Here is a 16,991-nt window from a genome sequence, read left to right as displayed (position 1 = left end):
CCGAACGTCAGGTGGCAGATAGGCCGTAGCGATAGGTCGCAGTGTTTGTATGTGCGTGTTCGTGTAGCATTGAAATGGTGTTTGATTGATTGGACGGCAGGCGGTTTGCAATTGGAGCGCGCACAATAAATAAAGCAGTGAACAAATACATAGAACATTGATGAAAAAAAAGAAAAAGAAAAAAAAAACAATAGAAAATTAAAAGAAAAGAAGAGCAATGTGCAAAACTGTGATGTGAAAAGGTTAGTGAAGGAAAAATGGGAAATTAGAGTGGGAGGCGAGTGAATACAAACAAAAGTAAACACGGGAACGAAACAACACTGCTACTTCAAAATAAAGGTAAAGTGAAAGACACAAAAACAAAAAAACAATATTAACAACCTTCAACTGATTTATACTATTCTCTTCAGCAAAGTGGGAAAATAAAATGGAAAACTGAAAATGCATCGATTAAGAAACAACGCTGTGCATTTGTTTCAAACATGTTTCAATGTTGAAATGCATAACAAACTTATCGGAAATAAAAATAAACTTAAAGAAGAGTAATAAATGATCAGCATTTAAGATGTAAGCATCAATAACAAGATCGTTATAGAATTAAAGAAGAAAGCAGTAATTTAATTGATTGCTGTAGCGTGAGTATTTGATTTTAATGTTAAATCTAAGGTTTTGTTTAAAGACGTTTGAATAGTTTCATTATTGAATGAGTTGAAAAAATGCTTTAAAACATGCTTTTTAGTAAAAATCTCATCAAACCTTAAGAATTTTCAGCTTGTACTACTTTAAGAAATTGAGAAAATTTATAATAAGTTCCAGAGAAACTGTAAACAAAATAATAAAAACGTTACAAAAGTCAACCAAACGACTGATCAAACGACTTAAACTGTTGTAAATTTAACTGCAACAGCCAGGCATTGAGCCAGTACGAAAGAAAGCCAGAAGCGAGCTTTAACAAGAACAGAGCATAGAGCACAATATGGAAGCATACTTTCAACAATCAACCCTACAACGCTGCGAAACACAACCTTATTTGTGGAAAACCCTTCAAAAGATTAGCTTTAACCTAACTTTAACATTCTTTTTAATAATATTTACATAATTTTGTCACTTGTGACGCGATTCATTCCATTGTGAGCTTAATCTTTGTTGCGAAAAGATTAAACGCGCTGATAAAAGCAGATTGAAACATGCTAATCCTAAACAACTGCGTAGTAAAGAATGGTACAGCTTCCAGCGTATCGTCAAACGATGGGTCGGTGTCTTCTTCACACAGACACAAACACACAACTATATACACACAAACACACACAAACAGAAACACATTGTATGGACAGAGCATTTGCACACACACAAAAAAAACGAGAAGCTCCAACACAACTTGGAGCGTACGGCACAAAACCGGTGACCGTCTAGAAGGCGAGCTTGAAGTAGATCTACGTGACACGGAAATAATGGAAATAAAAGCCCGGCCCCGGAGACAAGTTGGCCGTCTGTTGATCCTGTCGGTGAACCCATTGCCGGTGCAGTCTACAGTAGGAGCACACACACAGACACACACAAAACCCTCACCCGGAAAAGGGAGCGCTGGAGAGTGATAGTTTCCTTTCGTTATAACTTCATCGCATTTGCATATGGTGACAATTACGATGGTCGAGAGGGTGCGCTAGTGGCGGGAAAAAGGGCAGCAACGTTACCCTTTTTCCTTACCCATTTCTTGGCTGCATCGGCAGTGTTTGTGGGTGACGCTTTGTGGGTCTCACATATAAACACAAAAGCATGGAATGTTCAGCTTGGTGCGCGCTTCCGGACGGAAACGGAAGCAAGCTGTCGGGATTGGAATAAAATAAGCGCTGCTGCTGGAACGGGCCGGGCGGGCAACACCCCCGCATACACATGTTAACAGCACTCTGACTAATGCACTCGTACCCTGAGATCCTGGTAGAGAAAGGGATGAGCATTCAGCTTAAAGTGCGGTGGAAAAATATTGCACACGACATGGATACCGTGTTTCCTGCCAAAAAATGCAAGCCCGAGCTTTTCGCTCACAAAAAGCACACGCTGCAAAAAGTGTATCCGTGTGCGCGTTTTGGTACACAAGCCATTTACAGAACGTGCCGGGTGACGACGGGGAATTGTAATTTAATGAAGTGAATAATTTACACTGAAAGGTGAGCAGTGTGTGTGTGTGTGGTTTAGAATTATTTAAATTAAAGGTGAAAACTATTCGCCACTCGCCTCCAGGTGCTCTGGCAGACAGTCGCACACACGTTGAGCTAGTTTTTTACTTTTGTGTTTTATTAGATTATATTTGTTACTTTTAAAAAAATTACTACGTTATGCTTAAAAAACCTCTAAATTTTGTTCATAAAATCAATAAATTAGATAAAGAGTAGGTTAGAAAAATAATTACAGAGAAAACAGACTAAAAGCGTATTACCTTCGAGTTGCTATTAACGAACTAATGAAAACGTTATATGAAACAACTCCTCACAAAACAAACGTCACACAGCATTAAAGAAACGTTCTATAGTAGAGAAGAAGACTAAATCCGTTCCAAACATTGGCAGAACAATCGGTACAAGAAAAACCAAGCAGTGAAGATAGTTTAGCCATTTCAATTCAATTTCATAAAAATACTACGCCATTAAGACCAATGTTTGCGCTCTAATTCCAAAGCGAGCTCTGGTGCAAACGGTCACAGCATAGCAGTTAATGGATTTTGATCGCAAAAATAAAATAATAAAAAACTTCTACTCTAAGTGAAACACAATAAAAAATCTTCCCGTTTGCATTACGATTGAAAGAAATTCCGAGCAGAAAACACGTGTGCCGGCCTTACTTTGGAATGCATTTATAAAAAACAAACGACCGAAGAACCGCTAAACGGATCTTGGAGTAAGATAAAAGCTTTTAAATGTGTGTGTGTGTGAGGTAGCAATAATAGAAACACATTCAATTAGAAACAATGTAATTAGAGCAAACAAACAGAAAAAAGAGAGAGAGAGAAAAAACAACCACACGCTCCGTACGCTACTCGTACACGTGGAGGTGGCAGAGAGAAGATCATCCAATCGATTAGCTCGATGAGTAAAAAACAAAAACAAAAAAAAAACGGTCGCGTTTTTTAACTACTAGAGCAGGGTGGTGAAGAGCACCGGCAAACACTAGAAGCTAAACACTTACGCGGCACTGGTTGAGGCGGCCAGTTTTTCAGCTGCCTCCAGCTTCGATCTGTTTCGGTCGGTTTTGGGGATGGTGATCGCGATCGGGGTGAACCGAAATCGGGGGAAGGTTGGGTCGGTTGGTCGGTGGGAAACGGCCCAGAATGTACGGTAGGAAAAATCGAAATCATCCGTTTTAGTAACGCCTTAGGGAACGGTTAACTTTATCTTCTTTTTATGTTGTAAACAAAGCAGTAGAAGTTTTGCAATACATTACGAGACGAAACAAATTTGACTCACAGAAATGTGGAAACAAAATGAGCAACAAAATGAATTCAATACAGAGAGAAAGAAACAACAGAGAGGTGTAAAGAAAGGTAGTAAACGAGCATAACACGAGTTCGTTTGGACAGCGTACGAGACAGTACGAAGTGTGTGCGTGACTAACCACTCGAAAAGTGTTCTAGGATCGGACAGAGTAGAGCACTACGCAAAACTATTTTGCTGCACAACTTTTGTGTGTGTGTATTGTGTGTAATTAATAAGTGTTGCTTGGGTTGACAGAGCGTACAGGAACGTGTCTTGCAGGATGCAGGCACGATCGGCCAACGCTCGAAAGTAAATGTTGGTTGCTAAACTAGAAGCTGACACGTACAACACACGCTAAAAGTACACACGTTGTGGTGCTGTGCACGACCTATGCTACTCAAAAACCATGTACTGTGTCACACACACGCACACGCGGTGTGCTACTACTTCCAACATGGAGTCTGTGCAGCCTAATGCTGCACAAGGGTTGCCCTGTTTATGTACAGCAGACAATACAATAGAGGACAAAGACAGAGAAACCACGATGCCTGTTAAGATGAAGAAAATAGAAAGAGTAGAGAAAGAGCATATGACGGCAAGACAAAGAGAGAGAGAGAGAGAGAGAGAGAGAGAGAGAGAAAGAGAGCAAAAAGTGGATAGCAACTTTTGCAGTGGAAAACGAGTGAACAATGGCTACGAAAGTGTAATGGTTTTCCAGAGCAAGCTTTAAATATAATTTCATTATGTTTCCTGCACCGACTAACTGTCTACAGCAATGCAAGAACACTCTTCCTTAACGATATCGATTCGAGGCTCTTCTGTGCAACACTCTCGAGTAGAGATATTTAATTAATCAAACGGACGACAAAGACATGGTTTGGTGACCCCTTGCGGACACAGGGTGCAAGAGGTGCGCTAGTGGCAGCTAGAAATTGGAGCATACTTCGAGGCTGACATGCAATATAGAATGCTTATATTATGTTTCATAGTGAGGGAAAAAAAGAAAGAAGACGAGATAAAGAGATGGAAAGAATGAGAGAGAAACTAAAAGAAAAGAACAACACCAGCAATAACTGTATGGGTCTTGCGATAAATTTACAACGAGGTCATTTAAATTCTTCACTTCAAGTTCTTCCACCCAGAGTGCAATCCTCGGAAGGGTTTCTCGCCTAGTCTACACGGAGTGCTTAAGTGAGCAACAACAACATAAAAAAGGTTGCATCGCATGCTCTCCTTTTTTCCCTAACATCTCATTTAAATGGACTCAAGAGAAACTTACAACCTCCTTTCAAGAAGTGCTCGAGTTACGCTTCACACCGTACCGGTGAAGAGACCAATTGTCAGGCCAATCAGATGTCCGACAGTCTCGACTTTCCCTCGACGGGATTGTATTTCCACACACCAGCAAAAAATGTGAAAGGAAAAAAAACCCAACTCACACAACCGAGACCTACGCTAACAATGCAGTGTAGTGGCGCAGTGGTGCAGATTTTATGCAACAGTTTTCTGTGCCCCCGTCTCCAAACCGTTTGATGGTGCCATTTTGATGTTCTATAATTAAAGCGTTCTGGCGCTCTGCAGCGGCTCGCACCCTTGCGAAAGTGGGTGCACTTTGGCCTAATGAATTTCCCATTCGCACATTTCCCTTCTTTTCCCCTTTCTCTTTTGATGCGGCTGCGTCGGACCGGGCGGCCCTTCGCATGTTCGTGGTGATTGCGACGATTGGACGGGTTTTACTATTATTACTATTATGTCTGGGGATTAAATTGTTAGCCAGAGGTGTCGCAAGAGATGAAATGATTACGAGCGTGTGTGTATTTGCATTAGCCGGCGTTGATGGCACACTTGTTGAGTTGGCGGCAGCTAGAATGCATTTATTTTCAGTGTGACCTTGCGTAAACAAAGCGGGCAATGGGAAGTTGCAAACAATTTGCTTGTTTTTGTTTCTTGAAAAACGAAATGTTTTCTTCGAGAAATTGTTCTTTTGCAAGATGCTAAACATTTAAAACTTAAAAACTTCCCAAAACAGTACAAATTTGTAACAAGTAATTGGGACTAAAATAATAACAGTTTTATATCAAAAGCTTGCCAGACCTTATTGGTCGATAAATTGTAAATTTTATACAATGGTCAGACTAATTCGTTTTCATATACTGCGGCACAGATATTGGCAGATCGATCGGTCTGGTGTATTTTGACAAATCCTCGTTAGGGAATAAGAATAAGATAGAGGATAACTAAAGCTTTATGTTGGTTTTCCTACTACAAAACTCCGTTCAGAATCTAATAGGAATATACAATTTTCGTTTCATAAAGTGTATTCCCTTCTGTACTCACTAGTGAAATGAGCTTGGCTTTCAGTGACTTGACGACTGTACCACCAGACCGGCCGAAAGTCCTCTACACCTATGAAATATATGTCCTAGAAAGGTTGGGAGTACTGTTTCGGTATATCTGTTTCTAAATTGTCGAAAAAATACAGTTGGAAGAAATTGCCGAGTCATCCAATTGTACAACTAAATCTCGCCTTGGGTACAAAAGATAGAGAAGTCATTTATTGTCTAACTCAAACACGAATAGCAAAAGAAAGATGATCCCAACAGCATCAGCAAACGCAAAATCACAATAGTTCATTATCTGCTACATTGTTTAAACAATTCATGCTTTAATTACAGCACATTTATCCTCCGAACCGTCATAACAATGCACTATGTACAAATCTTCGTACCATTCGACACAAGTACACACTCTTAACCACACTCGTAGGTCAGCGTCGTAACGATAATGGCGAGAATAATGTAGTGGAGTTCTGATTAAGCCAAAACCCCATAATTATCATCAAGCGGGAGAATTAAAATTATATGCACTACAGAGAGAGAGAGAGAAAAAAACTGGAAACTCTGATGATGCTTCAGCAATTTTCTTTCGCATACACAAAAAGAAGGGAAAAAGAACCACAAGCGAATTGAAAATTGTTCCAACACCGAAAACCAAAGAGTGGAGGATAAGATAAAACGCAAAAAAAGCAGCCAAAAACACGCTACATTGCAAAATGCGTCCAATATTTGGGGGCTTTATCTATTTTACTGTCGGCTCACTTAAGAGCGTCTGGTTTGCCCGAAAGAATGCCGACCGAAATGAGTATTCCGGGTGTGGGCGGTGATCGTAAACGCGAAGCAGTTGGACAACGCCTGGGGCGAGCGGAACCCGCACCCGGAAAATCACCGGACGGCGGTTTTGTTTGAATTATTTTAAATGCTTTTCGTGAAGCAAGACAAACCGCCCGAAAGAAAAAAAAGCTCCACCGTAATAAAGTCAGCAGCCATGAAACGATGATGGACCGCAAACCACCCCTAAAGGGGGGACTAAAACGACTGACAGAGTTTTCTTTTACAGCCAAACAGAAGAAGCCAAAAGATAGAAGAAGAAGCAAAAAACACGCGCACACACACATTTCCGTCATGAAAAGAAGCACTTTTTCATTGCAGAAAGAGGGAAGGAACGCGAACAGGACGGTGTGTACAAATTATCTTCACATCCACCACCAGGGGCGGCATCCGTCGGTCCGTCGAACCATCAAGCGCATCTCATTATGATGCAATTACAGTGGAATTCGTGCCAGGGGGAGGGATTTCGCGTTCGGCTCTAACGAACCACTCTAACAAATTGAAGCGGAAACGATCAAATAATGCTGTTGACAGTTTCTGTAGCAAAGTGTTGACGAACTGTTGTGTGCTCGGGACGCCTTGTGCTCGGGAATGCATCTTGGTCTGCGGGTCTTATCCGCATGCGATTCCCCAGGACGTTGTTTTTCAAACCTGAAAGCCGTCTTTTTTAGTGTTTTTGTTGTTGTTTGTAGTTTCCTACTGCAAAAAGAAAGTAGAACGCACGTCCGGTTTGGAAGATAATAAATTCAACCTCCTTTTGAACCCCACTCGCAGCGAAATTCCTACACGCGAGCCCTGCTGCGCTTGCTAAATAGAGCACCATTAATTCGATGCCAAGTCCTGCTCTTCCCATTGCCCTATTCCCGATAGAGAAAGGGAGAATAAAAAAAAACCCACATTAAGCTTTCAGGAATGTGACCCACGTCACACAACGCTTCCAACTGCTTTACAAGCAGCCCGCACAGCCCCCACAGTTGCATTTAACGGTGGGCTGGCAAAACAAACGGCAATCGATTGCATAGCCATAAAAAGCAGCTGGCACAATGTACTTCCGCTCGTCCCTTCTGCAGCACAACTGCAGGCAGCAGCGACGAATCGCTCGTCGCTATTGCCCTCGGAATGGAATGGCGAAATGGCAAATTCATCACGCATCAAACCCGGATACGAGCGGGTAGGAAAACTCAATTCAAGTTTTCGCACATGCCACCCCGTACGGCACGTTCTCGGTGTGAAGTTTATGGCCGGAACGCGGCGAAACATTGCCGGCCAAGTGTTCCAGTTCCAGTTTGACTTCCTTCGGGCGATCTTGCTGCACTAAAAACAATAGCGGAAGCGCTGGAAAATTGCAACCAAGTGCATGGGAACATGGGTTCTCTCGTTTCGGTAGATTCAATTAAAACACCCATGCCCATACCCTGCGGACCCTAGCCCCTGTGTGGGTGAGAGGTGTGGTAAAGTGTGGTATTTTTATTTTACACTTCCCTGTTGGTCGTCCCGCTTGAAGTGCTGCACTAGCAGGGTAGCTTGCAAGCCGCACGATAGGACACAGGTGTCAAAAATAAAAAGAGAACTTCTCTTTGGGCTTGTTTTTGTAACATTAAGGGCGGGAAAGCCCTACAGCTTAGCCACGTGTTTTTGTTCAATGCTTTAAAATAGCTTTTCAGGGCTTATGTTGAACTGTGTTCGGCTATTTCTAGATGCTATAAATAATCAATTAAAGAGAGTTTAAATTCATATTCTTATCGTTTACCAATTGTTATTACTTTTCACATTAGAAGGGTTTTAAAAGTCTAGTTGGATCACATCTAACACATTTAATACTAAAACCCAAATTTAAGTCTTATAAGAAATTAACTCATACTTGATACTTAATTTGTAGTAGAATCATTGAAATAAATTCACCGTAGATTTAAGGAGTCGGATTAACATATTTAATCAACATAAATACACTCGTTTTTGGATTAATTTGCTTCTGTACTAGTATCCCTCATAATCCCCCTATGTACGACGCCTGCCACGCAAACATTGGTTTCTCCTCGCCAGGCATCCTTTTGCCATTGTCACGCCATTTGTCAGCTGCTTTACTAAAACTGCCGCCTTATCTTAGCAATCAATCGAATTAGTATGCTTTCTACGAAAGAGCAAAGCAAAGCAATAGGACTAGTGATGTAATCTGTTTTTGTTTTTAATGGAAACCACTGAGCGTGCTTCAATTAAAGCACAAAATGAGCGCTTAAAGTATTCGGCGAATTGATTAAATAAACCGGAAACCACCCATTTCTATTCCAATGTTTCGCTGTGAATGATTCAGATTAGATGGAAAAATAATATAATTCCTTTCTGTGTCTTTCTCTCTCTTTCTCCCTGTCTCTTATGCGAACGATTTTGCAAGCGATTTAGTGTCTACACAGAGTCAAGCTACGCCCGAAAGCGCACCATTTTGCCCGGCAGGCTCTCATCAGCCCGCCCATCTGTTGAGCTTCCCGCAGCGAGCGCGAGGCAGAGGGCAAGGAAATTCAATTCACCATCCATCCGACGCTGCCGGAAGTTGACAAGCATCTTCTCGAGATAGGGGGCGCCGCGTATCTAGAGGATCAAACTGCCGGTTTGAGCCTGATCTGTCTGTTCTTTGTTTTCCCATCAGCATCAGCCAGAAGCGTCCCGTACATATCAAAACCCACACACACACACACACGCACTTATTGCCGGAAGGAAGTCTCACAGGCACCGGAACATGTGGAGTGGCAGCCAGCCAAACTGGGAAGAGAAAATAATTTCCCACTAATTACGTGTTTCCAAATTAGATTGCCGTATCATGCAGCCACCACTTAGTGGCCGCATCACGCTGCTCTGTCCGCTCGACCCGTACCATATAAGCCTCTGGCCACACGCACACACTCAAACACACAGGACAGAAGCAGCTTGCAATCACGCATTGCACGCGGCTGACAGTTCGCGCTAATAGAAGTGTCAGGATGTGGATTTTGTGCCACACTGACGCACAAACTACATGCCGGCACCTTGTTCTGGCGGCGTGTGCTCTTCCCCCGTTTTTGCGGGTTCATGTTACAGCAGAGTTCGGCACGGGACTGGTTCGAAAATCGATAACTTACAACGGGGTCAGAGCTTCACCCCGTGGAAAATCCGGAAACACAGACCGGAGAAGAGGTGCAACATGGACATTTGTTGTTTTTTCTTCTTCTGCCCCTGCCTCATCGCTTTTCATAACAGCTTAAATTATTCAGCTCAGAGCACACACATACACACACATAACCCGATCATTGGGCCCACCCCCTGCAACAACAACGGCATGATGTCGAAAGCAATCAAAACATTATCAGGCGCTCCATGTTGTTGCGCTCCGTTTGTTTGTGTTATGATGAACATAATTTACCATCAGACTTCAGTGCTTGTTGTAGCTGGTACCACGCGCACACACACACACCTGCCAGCGTTGCCAGTTTCCCGGCCAGTTTCCACAATGTCTGGACAGCAGTTTGTGTGTGTATGTGGCACAAAATGGTGATTGGTTTCGTGTGATGAACGAACGCGGAAAAAAAATCAAAGCTTACACACCCGCACACAAAATGGCTTAAACAAGGCGTCTCGGAAGGAAACACAGCAAATGGGAGCAAACAAGCCTTTGCTTTCGCACAGCGAAAAGCTTCCAACCGCTTTGGCCACCAACAAATTTGCCATCCAGCGGCGCGGAGTTATGCCGTTGAAAATCTTGAATGAAAAATTGATTGAAATTCTTCCGTTTTTGGACCGGCGGGCAACGGTCCGCAATAGAGAAGGTCGAGAAAGTGGGCACGTCGAATGATGTTGTGTGTGTGTGTGTGTGTAAGCTTTTGCTTCTCGGCAAAAAGGGAATGCTTTCGTCCGCACCAGCCCACACCCACACACATCTACACCGGATTATTATGAAACGGGGAAAACAAATGAATAAGTAAATATTTTGCTTCCTTTCCGTTTCGTGGGGCACGTGATTTTTTCGCCATTTTTCCCTTCCTTTTTTACCTTCCCGGGTGTGAGGTTATTGCTTCCCCTGTTTTCTAGGGATTTTTGTTGGAAAGGGAGGTAGACATGTAAAGAGAGAGCGAACGAGATACCAGTAGCGTTGTTATACATGGCCCTCCGGATGGTTTGCCGATGGTTGTTTGTGCAGCAATGATGATCCTTTGTTTGGCTCGATTTTTGACCAGAGCAGGAACAACGCGGCCACGGAGGACACGGTGCAAGTAATTTGTTTGCCAACCGAAATCTCCCACTGATCACACTTTAATGGAGGCGGAAATCAAAGCAATCGCATTACGCCGGCATAATCTTTACCACGACTGACGCGAAAACACAGTGCTTCATCGGACACCGAGCCGGTGTGAAGCTGCGTATTTATTTAGTATTTTCGCAGGAAAAAGATCAATGATGGGAGAGCATACAAAAGGGAGAACGTCATTTTTATGCTAAAACAATACTGAGTGCCATGTTTTGCAGTTTGGGGGGGTTTGTTTTTTTTGTTCGTGCCCCAATTTAAAACTTAAATTGAACCAATTCGTGGAATTAAAAATGTATCAAGTTATGCGTTTTGCAGAGTTTGTACTTACTGCTGGTAAGAAGCAATGCCTCGTGTGTTTTTAATTGGATTATCTATTCCTAATAAATATTCAGGGACACGATCGGAATAAAGGGAGTTGTTTATTTTTGGAGTATTGAAACTTCGCCATGCATTTTTGATGAAATCATTTGGGGATGAAAAAATCTCGCTCAAATAACATTTTTCCCCCAGTTGAAATGTATTGTTATTGTCATTTTTCTTGCTATTCGCGCAATACATAAATAAGTTACAGAAATACTGTCAAAATAATTCTGGGAAAATTCACTTATGAAAGCAAGCGAAAGTTGAAAAATCAATTCGCCACGTTTAGTGGAATTTTGAGCTTGTTTATTGACCATTAAGTCACCAACTTAGTTACGGGCATGCGGCTCTTTACCGGTCAAAATGCGCTCAATTTCCTTTCATGCTGATTTCTTTGAACTGTCATTCATAATTGTATGCCTATTGTATCGATTTGTTAGACGAGGAAGTCAACGATGATTATTTTTAGAATTTGGCTCTTTAGGCTGCAATGTTTGCCGACCTCCCTAGGCGCATAATGTTTGTTGTGAGACAGACAGTATCACATAGTTAAATATTGTGAAAATATTACCGAGTTGAAATTTAAACTTTTTGCCATAATATGCCACAGATCTATGAAAACTAATGACAGGTAAATGTTGCTGTTCTACTTAAATCTATGAATAAACGTCCAAGTACTAACCCAAAATTCTAGATAGTGTTAGTTACATTCATTTAAAAATATTTATATCCAAATAATTATGAAATATAAACAAAAGAACAAAACTGAATCTTTAAAAACTCTTTACTGTGTTTAAGAGAAATGTAATTTTAAATAATCTTGTCACTCTGCGTTCAGTTTGATCATTTTTTCAGTGTGTAAAATACTCCACATTCTTCACTGTCTACGCTTTTCCAGCACGTGATAAAAACTGTTTCTTCTTCCCAATATAGCAAATGGTGAAATGCCAAAAAGTTTCCCCCATAAAGCGATGGATCGCTTCATCTCCCCAACACGAAAGAGTTCTTTTCTGCACTCCAACCCCCCACAGACTGTCATTTACACATTCCACTAAACCCAATCCCGATCGAGTTAAGGACGTAACGGCCGCAATCGTTGCTTAAACTTTGTTTCAAAACACACCACTAATCCTAGCTCCATGTGTGCATACATTTTTCACTCGATTCAGCACAAAGACATTCGAGATGAGAAAAAAACGGCCCAGCCCCACACACGTTACGTCAAGATTTCGAACACAAATCTAGGAAGGCAACAGGGACCGCACCGAGGAATGGAAACCTGTGGACACAAAATCACCCGAGCCAATATTGGTTTTTGCCAGCAGCTCGATTCTCGGGTCGTAAAGTGAAGGCAAAGGCAAAGTTTGCGATTGGGTTCGGCCCGGATGCTGCCCGTTCAGCCAATCCGGCCCGATGGGTTGCGGTTCCGGTGCCAGACATCAGCTGCTAGACGCATTCATAATTCAATCCTAGAAGTGATTGACATGTTGAATCATGGTGTGCTGATGTTTCTGCTGACGGTCGGCATAAAACTCTGCCCGACTCTGACACGCACACACACACACGCGCGCTGTGTGGCATCTGTTTTCATTTGATGCTTTGATATTTCGCCGAGCTCGTTCCAGTTCCACAGTTTTCCACAGCGCACACTGACCGATAACGCGGGACTTTGCTTTCTTTGCATTTGGCCAAAGGTTCGCCCGATCGAGCCGAACGCTAAATTTGAACAGCTCGGTAAAGTACTCGGGTAAATAGCGAGCTTTCCCTTCACTATCACCAACACTTCAGCAGCAGTAGTGTCCTCGGAGGCGAGCAAGGAGAGAGTGACAGGCCGTGGAAACTTTTGTGAAATAGGGGTAATCACATCATTTGATGCCGCTGATTTGCGATGTGCCGAACCGCACGGACGCAATATTTCGATGAGCGTACCAGCGAGTTGATTGACGTGACGAGGATGCATTTGACGGGTTGTGCCTGTCCGGGCTCAGTCTGTTTACTGTACGTGAATATTCACACTACAGGCAGAGCTGGAAATGGACTGTTGGAGTGTGTCAATCGAACTCATTTCAGCTCATTAAGCAAATCCCGCCCTGCCAGTTGCATAGTTGCAAATGGACAGGGTCAGCTTTCAGCGAGCTCAACAGATAGAATTGAATAAAATGGAGAAGTAGTCCCGCTTTTAAAGTACCATATGACATTTTATAACGTTGAAGTTTTTAAATCATAAACAATAAAAATATATCACACGATCTTTGTCTATACATCCAGTATAAACACAGTTTTGAGAAGGATAATTATTTATGAATACACATGAATTCAAAATTACATCCAACAAAGAATCAAAGAGAAAGAAAACTTAAAACAAGACAAGTGGAAAGTAGTAAATTTAGTGATTTAATATACCGTAAGAAGGTGCAAATGGTTTAATATGCTCTATTATTCTGTTCAATCTACATTCGATAAGTGCACAAAAGGATTGCGAAAGAGGTGAAAGAAAATGCTTAATATACCCCCACTGGAAGGAATTAAAAAATGCGATAAAATAGACAACAAATACAGACAGAGGAAAAATGGAAAGCCAGAGCCACAACCATTCGACAAAGAAAGGGACACAATAGTCAGACAATCGTTACGCAGGCAGATCGATACGTATGTGTACAACGATAGGCAGCAGCACAAAACACAGAAGAACAGAAGGAAATGAGAGCACAACCAAACAAAACATACTGATCCAATCACATCCCAGTCACATCGAGTGAGAATTATACATAAAACAACACACACACACACACACACACACACACACAGACACACAAAGAGAGACAAAGTCAAGACAGGAAGAGAAACACTGACTGTAACGGGAGACCAACCTTTCCGTGGCACTAGGGCACCTTCTGGCCAGAAGATAAATTTTTTGACCACGAAAGCTTTCAATACACAAAGAATAAGGGGAGTTTATGTGGTGATGTTGGTCAGATAGAAGGGTTAATTTTTATCGTTTATATTGTCGCATCAACAGAGGAAAAGGAGTTTAAGTTTGAAAAACATTGCGTTCTATAACTAGCTGTTACTTTCTGGGGGGGAGGGAAGAATACTGGGAGGATATTACAGAGGGTGCGAGTTTTACAGGGAGCTTTTAGATGCAAATAATGGCTTTAACTTCCCAAACAAAATCCAACTGGATCAAGCTTTCAGCTATCTACTAAAGAACAACTGGACTATGAATATTGATACTTTGTCGTTTACATTAGAGTGAATAGAGTACAAACGAGAGTCAAACTTTAAGCAGCAAGCAGCCTGGTATCATTTGCTACAAAAGCTTCCACAGCACCAATACCCACGGCGAAGGGCGGAGGGAAAAAAACCGACGCACAGCTATCCCTAATTAATGACATCCGTCCGATTGTGTGTATTCCCCGGGGTACTGCTATAGCTTTCACCCAATCTGGGAGCAATTTCGCTGACACTAACCTAATCATCGGATCGTTCCGTATCGATGATGGACGGAGCACTAATCAAAAAGACGGCACACATAAAACAGGGGAAGAACAGCAAACACATAGAATAGAGCAGCGGCCGACAGCAATGGGGGGGGGGGGGGAGGAGGGCGGATGTAACTCAATCAGTTACATCGTAAGCAGGCGGGAGTGTGTGGGACTGTGTGGGCCACTAGTAATGACCTGATGTACGGTCGATTCCGTTGGCCTGCTTGTGCTGATCGATCGATTAGTAAGTGGAAGAAAACAGAGAAGGGACAGGATGGTGTGAGAAGGGGAGCAGAAGAAGTGCGGATACTAACCCACACACTAAGCCAGGAAGAAAAGCTTTAGTGGCAGTAAGTTTTACGCAAGAACACGTGGCGAAGAATAGTAGCTGCAAGCAAGGAATGGGCCATTTCGACCGATCTGGAGGGTGTCCTGTGGAATCAAAACCGCCTGGTAGGGGGCCGTATTTCTGCGACAGAAGCAGTGCGAGATAGCTTGTCGACAACCACCACAACCCATCACCTTGCAGCAGCTTTGTCGTAGCTGAAGGAGAAAGGACAATGGCAATAAAATCGGGCAGGGAAAACCTTGAACGAAGAAAATCGATTCTAAATTCTGGTTTGTAAAGCTGATAGCGGATAAAAAACACTCCGGGGGTAAAGCACATAAACTCACACATCACGGATAAGGTCACGTGTGTATGTACGCGTCGGTGTACTTGGGCAGTTACTTTACTTTTAGTCAATCTTTTCCCTCAAACGACGCTCAAACGACTGCTCGTAGTGGGGATCAGGAGTAATCGAAACAATGTAACAAACGCTTCAAACATAGCACGTGAAGAATAAAAGAAGAGAGAGAGAGTGAGAGAGAAATAGAGAGCGAAAGACAGAGATAGATAGTGAGGTGTATAAAGAGATCAAAAAGGTAAAGAAATGGGATAGAGAGAGAGAGAGAGATAGTGAAAGAGAAAGAGGGTGTGAACGTTAGAATAAAACCAGAATCAAGAACAAACGAGAAAACCCAAATGGAACAAGTAGTACAAGAGAGCAAAAAGGAGGTAAAACAACGGGAAACAACGGTTCGCGAAAAGAAAACAAAACGAAATTACCTATGGATATTCAAGCTTTCAAGGAGCATATCCCAGTAATCGGTTCTATCGTAGATATGTATATATAAAACGAATCAAAAACACGTACACATATATATATGTATGTATAAATCATAATTCTTTTTTTGTTTTGCATATCAGATGAAAGACGTACAGAGTACAGTAAGGTGGTATTCGGAACGGGGCTTGCAAGCGGTTTGATGTTTCGAGGATGATGTTGGACGATCACTTCGTCGGACGACTTAAGGCAGTTTTGCTTTTCGTAAAAAGTTTTGCTCTACACCGGCGAAAACGATACAAAAGGTTCGGAAGCGGAGGGGGAGGAACGAGACTGCAGGATGTAGGAACCAACAAAAAAAAAGCCGACGGATGACGTAACGTTTTCAGTGGTGAAGCCTGAAATCGGTAACTAACTTTTCATGCCCCGTAAGCGATGCTTCGAAGAGTTGGTCCGAAAATTGAGTTCGAAAAGTTGGAAATGAAATATGGAACGGAAACTTATTTTCGTTTTTGTTTAATGCTCAAGAACACGTAACACATCTTTGGTAAGTGCAATGCTTTATGCTTAGAAGAATAGAAGGTACGTCAAAACAGCAAGTCGTTCGACACAAAGAGCAAGGATCGCTTTGAGACGAAACAAAACGAAACAGAAAACATTAATATCCAGTACGAAAATGAGGTAGGAAAGAACAAACATACGAAAACGAAATGTAAAAGACCATCTCAAAGATAAGAATGTAAAAAGGGGTAGAATAACGACACGACAAGTCGATTGAGAATACATCGCAAGGAAACGTCGAAAGGCACATATCGGTATGTACAGACAAGATGAGAAAGTATGACAGATAACAAACGAGATAACGGAAGGAAAACACATAAAACATATAAAAAAGAGATACACATGAAAACACAAAACGAAATGGAACATAGAAAGAGGTAGAACGAACATGATCACACGATGTACAGCAGGGGACGGATGAGAAAATAGAATAAAAAGAGACAAGGCACGTAACGGGGCATACACATTGCTCCCATTTTTGTTGCGAGTTACATGGTACAACACAGAAGATACGACAAATGCTCGAAACAGGGTTGATGGAATGAGACAGAAGAGAACATAAATAG

General features: G+C 42.1%; 1 protein-coding gene across 3 annotated transcripts in view; it reads right to left on the bottom strand.

Annotated features, from left to right (window-relative positions):
- LOC120894057 (potassium voltage-gated channel subfamily KQT member 1) overlaps window positions 1–16,991 on the bottom strand; it is a 242,049-nt gene that overhangs the window by 61,222 nt on the left and 163,836 nt on the right. Inside the window, exons 14-15 of one of the 3 annotated variants that reach the window (XM_040296406.1) lie at window positions 15,867–15,911; window positions 3,184–3,231 (exon numbers count right to left, since the gene is read on the bottom strand). The exons of the other annotated variants lie outside the window; for them this stretch is intronic. Of the exons in view, the coding sequence (XP_040152340.1) occupies window positions 3,184–3,231; window positions 15,867–15,911 (93 nt within the window). The remainder of the gene's footprint in view (window positions 1–3,183; window positions 3,232–15,866; window positions 15,912–16,991) is intronic. 3 annotated transcript variants of the gene reach the window in all.

The sequence above is a fragment of the Anopheles arabiensis genome, chromosome 2, assembly GCF_016920715.1.
Source record: "Anopheles arabiensis isolate DONGOLA chromosome 2, AaraD3, whole genome shotgun sequence".
Classification (NCBI taxonomy): Eukaryota; Metazoa; Arthropoda; class Insecta; order Diptera; family Culicidae; genus Anopheles; species Anopheles arabiensis.
This window is presented reverse-complemented; position numbering and strand designations above follow the sequence as displayed.